Source organism: Protopterus annectens, chromosome 8.part1 (assembly GCF_019279795.1).
Source record: "Protopterus annectens isolate FY-2018-M chromosome 8.part1, PAN1.0, whole genome shotgun sequence".
Taxonomy (NCBI): Eukaryota; Metazoa; Chordata; order Ceratodontiformes; family Protopteridae; genus Protopterus; species Protopterus annectens.
Window position 1 is genome coordinate 306,000,202 of NC_056742.1, and position 5,000 is coordinate 306,005,201.

The 5,000-nt window shown below is 39.3% G+C and overlaps 1 protein-coding gene across 1 annotated transcript in view; it reads right to left on the bottom strand.

The window, feature by feature from the left end:
• MYLK3 (myosin light chain kinase 3) overlaps positions 1-5,000 on the bottom strand; it is a 391,843-nt gene that overhangs the window by 238,786 nt on the left and 148,057 nt on the right. The window contains exon 6 of the mRNA XM_044081894.1: positions 4,422-4,515. Within this exon, the coding sequence (XP_043937829.1) occupies positions 4,422-4,515 (94 nt within the window). The remainder of the gene's footprint in view (positions 1-4,421; positions 4,516-5,000) is intronic.

The following is a 5,000-nucleotide window of genomic DNA, read 5'->3' on the forward strand; positions in this document are numbered from 1 at the left end:
CTTATTTAAACTAAAGTGTTTCCATTGTCACAGTGCTTTTAATAGTCAAACAGCCACCAAAATCTCATATTGGCACTTTGAACGGTTATGTGCTGTCAGTACAGCACGCAATTGTACGGAAGTGTAATTGCTTCTTTCTTTTACTCAGTTGTGGGGTTAAGTCTTTAAGTATTACAGCGTGTTGCAGCATGACTGAACTTTGATATGCACATATTGTGTATAAGGGCAAGTTTTAATCGACCTAAAATGTTAATAAAAAAAAAATATAGAACTTATTGCCAGTTTGTCGAAAACCCCAAGTAATATGCAGACCAGGTTGTCACTCAATTTGCGACACGCCCACTTCTGCGTGAAAGGAACTGGTGAGGCCCTCAACTATAATATTGCCCAGTATTCAGAGTGACCACATCTAAAATCCATTGATTCTTTGTGATGGCTCTTCAATCTGCAGTGAAGCCAGAAAAAATGTCCTCTTACTGGCCATCCCAGGCCAGACTCAACACTGTAGCAACTGTCAGGCTTGCCATCTTTGATGACTTAACCAGCAATAGATGGTACAAGACTTTGTGATTCTTCAATGCCTACTTTTGGTAGTAGAGAAACCTCCTTGCCTGGGCTAACTAGGGCTGTGAAAGGAAGAAATGGAAGGAAGGGAGTCATGAAGACTCACCATAGAGAAGAGAGCCTGCTTCTTTCAGGGGGGTCAACAACCATATTTTATATAGGTTCCAGAAAATGCGCTTCACTTTAGGTACACTCCTGTAGAATCTTGTTTCAGAATCCCTCCTTAGAGTAGGACAATCTCAGCTATGTCATGCTCTGCAGGCACATACCTGTCTCTGTAGGCCTAGTCAGAATATCTACACATTCAAGGTTACAGTAGGTTATATATTATCCCAGAGTGTACAGGCCACAGACAGAGTCCTTACAAGGTCCTCCATGAGGTCAGCCTTCAGGAGGTCCTCAAGATTTTCTCATGTATTTCCAAAAAAGTGTGACTGGTAATAGAATATGTGAGATAAAGGTATGATCACTCAATGCAGCAAAGTGGTGAATTTTCTTGCCCCACCTATCTAAAGGTTCAGACTCCTTAAAAGGTGGTAAGATCTCAACGTTCTGTGGTCCCTAGGATATGAGTGTTCCCAATGCATTTGAGGGCCTCTGCAAAGGAAGAATCATCTGGGGAAGCAGAGTGGTGGACTCCTTGTCCACAGTTATCTCAGAGAAAATGGCCTCAGCATGTTCAGACTTTTCATTGGAGGTAAATATAAGGCTGTTTGCTTTTCAATACCCAAAAGGTCAGGTTACAAGAAATTTCCTGCAAAGACAAACATTTGACTAACATATGTGAGGTGGTCAGGGACATGGAAACAGCACACATATATGCAGCAGACAAAGGTGGCACTTGCTGGAAGGAAACCTGTGCCAGGCTAATCTTTGGCTTCAGACAGTACTCCTCAAAGGTCGAATCCTACACTGTGACTGAAGTTCAGACCAGACAGCAGACATCTGATTGATTTTCCCCCCGAGATCTGAAATGTAACACAATATATCTTAACGGACCCTCCTTAACTGGACCTGATTATCTGAATCAGCAAAGAAAGATTGTTCCAAGAAAAGAGTACTTGATCTCTTTTACCATCAGTTTGTGGCTGGCTAAATCAAGAGCAGAGACCATTGTTTGGGATCAGGTTTGCCGACCATTAGCTGCAGGCATGCAACCAAGGGTGGACCAGAACAAGAACCCTGGGATACAAATTTGTAGGATGTGAGCCAGTGATATAACTCCTCTTGCCAACTGAGCTGTTTCTCACAGGAGAAGAGGTGGTATCCTAGCCATTGATGACCACATCACTAGCTGGCGCTGGGGGCTATATGAACATAGGGCATATCTTTTGGACAGTTAGGCCTTGACTTACTCTCCAGGGACTTGTACTTGAGCAGTGCTCCAACTTGTGCTGAAGCTGTGTGGAAAACCATTCTGCCATTCTCTGTATGAAAATGCCTCAATGGCTATCATCTTTTTAGACACAAAATAGGTCAAAAGCTTCTGCCTGTAGCATCTTTAAGTGGCACAACTAAATCCCTGACACTTATAGCCATTTTCTAAGTCAAGCAGTTCGACACAATAATAGCAAGGCCCGTATGGATGTTGCCTTGTAAGTTGATGACCACATGGTCAGTTAGTGTGTTGATACTTAAGTACATGAATGCAGGACTTCACTCATGAAAACAGGTATCAGGAGCCAAACTGTGGAAAGAACTGCTATACTTGGAGGACACCTGTGCGTATGTATCTGAAGGATTGTATCACAGTATGACTTGCTCCTGAATATATGGTCTTCCATATTTTTTCCACATAGTGCTTGGTGGATAAGATGAACCAAACCAATGATCTATCAGGAACGTATCTTAATGTTAGATCTTATTGAAGCAAAATTCTTGAATTCAGTTGTATATTTTACTCTTAATTATTTCAGGCCAAACTAACCATATGTTTTATTACTAAATTATTTTAAATCCTAGAATTACTCTGAATATTCATATATTATGTTTTATTTGTCTTGGACATCTTTAAATGTTTGTTTTTTGGACATCTACTTTTGCATCTTTCTATTTCATGTTGCAGTGCTTTTGTTTTGAGGGAGACAGACTGGCATGGTCACAGCAGCCAAACAGCTGCTTCAGTCAGTTTTAAATTCAACATCAGATGAAGCACACAGCGATAAAGCAAATGGAGGTGTCAGCCTGTGACATCCTTTCCATCAGCAGGGATAATATCAGTCCCCACGGCACAAGTTCACACTTCCATTTAAGTGGCGGCACAGAGATAATATGCTACGACCGAGAGGATCAACTGTATTAACATGCAAAAACACTAAGAGCTTGACAGATGCTGAGTGACAAAAATCTACAAACTTAATTCCAGTTAGGATACTTGTGGTTTAAAATAAATGCATTATCTTAAATGAAAAGATGTCTGGAATGTTCTTATGTTCTACTAATAGCAAATAATAATGCACATTGCCAGTTATATCAAATGTTTTTAAGAATCCAATTTCAAATAAGCTGATTACAAATACTGAGCTTCTGTTTCTGTGTTACTTATATAAATAAAGCCAGTGTGCATCCATATGTGTTGTTTCCGTGTCTGTGTGAGAATATCTAAGGCTGACGTTTCAGTCAGTAGATTGTACACACATAAGCGTGAAGTCATTTTACATCAACTACAGGATGGTCAGGGGGGGTCTGAAGTCTGCTTAAATTAACAACACTGAACTCAAACTGGAGTTTTGAATCCTGCATTTAGATATGGGACAAAGTTCCTCACAACCCTCTCACAGATGTATCAGCTGCATATATTCCCTTAGTTGCAATAATCATTTCCAAGGTCATAACTAAGACAAAGGGTAACTTCCACTGTATTGACCTAATCTGAAAACAATGCTTTTCACACTCCTCAACTGTCACATAATTAACCTTCACATTCAGAATATGCTTCTATGAGAAACCTCAGATCCATATGATTACATAATGTTATTAGTATCAACCTTTTGTGAAACCCTAATGTTCTATCAGTGGAGGTTATAAGCAAGAATGATTCTGCCTATTGTACTAGGCAAGAGACAATATTCAGTGCATATATGTTTGTGTGCGACTTTGAGCAGACAAAAGCACACAAGTTATGCTGACGGTTTGTAATTAAAAAGGGGGGGGCTAACAAAAACTGAAAATTTAGTAAATCCAGCTTGGTAAACACAGACACACACACACACACACACACACACACACACACACACACACACACACACACACACACACACACACACACACACACACACACACACACACACACACACACACACACACACACACACACACACACACACCACCACCACATGCTCTCTTACTGACAATATGTAGGATTGCCAGTTGGCCTATGTAATTTTTTAAACAGACTTATATAGCTTTTTGAGATTTGAATGCAATAAACCAGTGCATCACTTGTTAGTTACTAGGCAAACTTCAAAAAGTAACATTAGAGTCACACGTTCTGTTTTACAAAATGTGATATATGAAGTGTGGGTAAGTGTTTTATATACAATCTGGTATCATATTACCAAATGCATAATGCTGCAATATTGGCTCAAGCTGCAGTACACTCTTAGGAAACACATGAAATGATTCTATACATAACATGAACAGCTCAATACAATGCGATCATCCAAAGTACTGTCATTTGCATCTTCATTGTTAGTGCGGTTTTGCCGTCACAGTCAGATTTTACTATGCAGTGATACTGTTTTCAAAAACAAACAAAATTGTTATCACAAAGGTTACATCAGCAGAACAACATTTGTATGCATTCCATGGATCAGATTTAGACAATGTGTGCTAGTTATTTTTGGCAAAATATTTACCCTGTCCTTTGAACCTTTCACTTTAATTATTTTAGCTGCCAAGAAGAGGCCTGTAGATATCTCCACACACTTGTGAACTTGGCCAAAGCGCCCTCTGAAGAAAACATAGAAAAACAATGTTATGTTAATAGTAAGGGTTAACAGTAAATAATTAAAGTGCAGATTTCATTTTTTAGCTGCATTAACAATTCTTTTCCAGAAACAGCCTAGTGTAGAATATAAAGAAACATGTCTGTAGTCTCTTTTGCCCTCAAACCCCTGCAGGATTAGTTTATCTTTAGCACCAGTTGTTCCTTACTTTAAGGCATTATGTACCACTGGATATTGAATTTCACAGTGTTATGGTGACCTATTAATACTGTGTTTGGATGCTGTAATAGTACACTAATGTTGCCCTTTGGCATTGCCTTGACAAAGCACGTTAGCACAGACATCTCTGCTCTGATCATGTTTCACACTACAATAGCCTGACTGCAAGCAAAGTTATTTGAGTTCATAATATTCCTCAGAAATTAAAAACATGCATGGGGTAAAATACTATTGCCAAGTTAGAAATAGGTGACTAAGAAATAGCAGAAG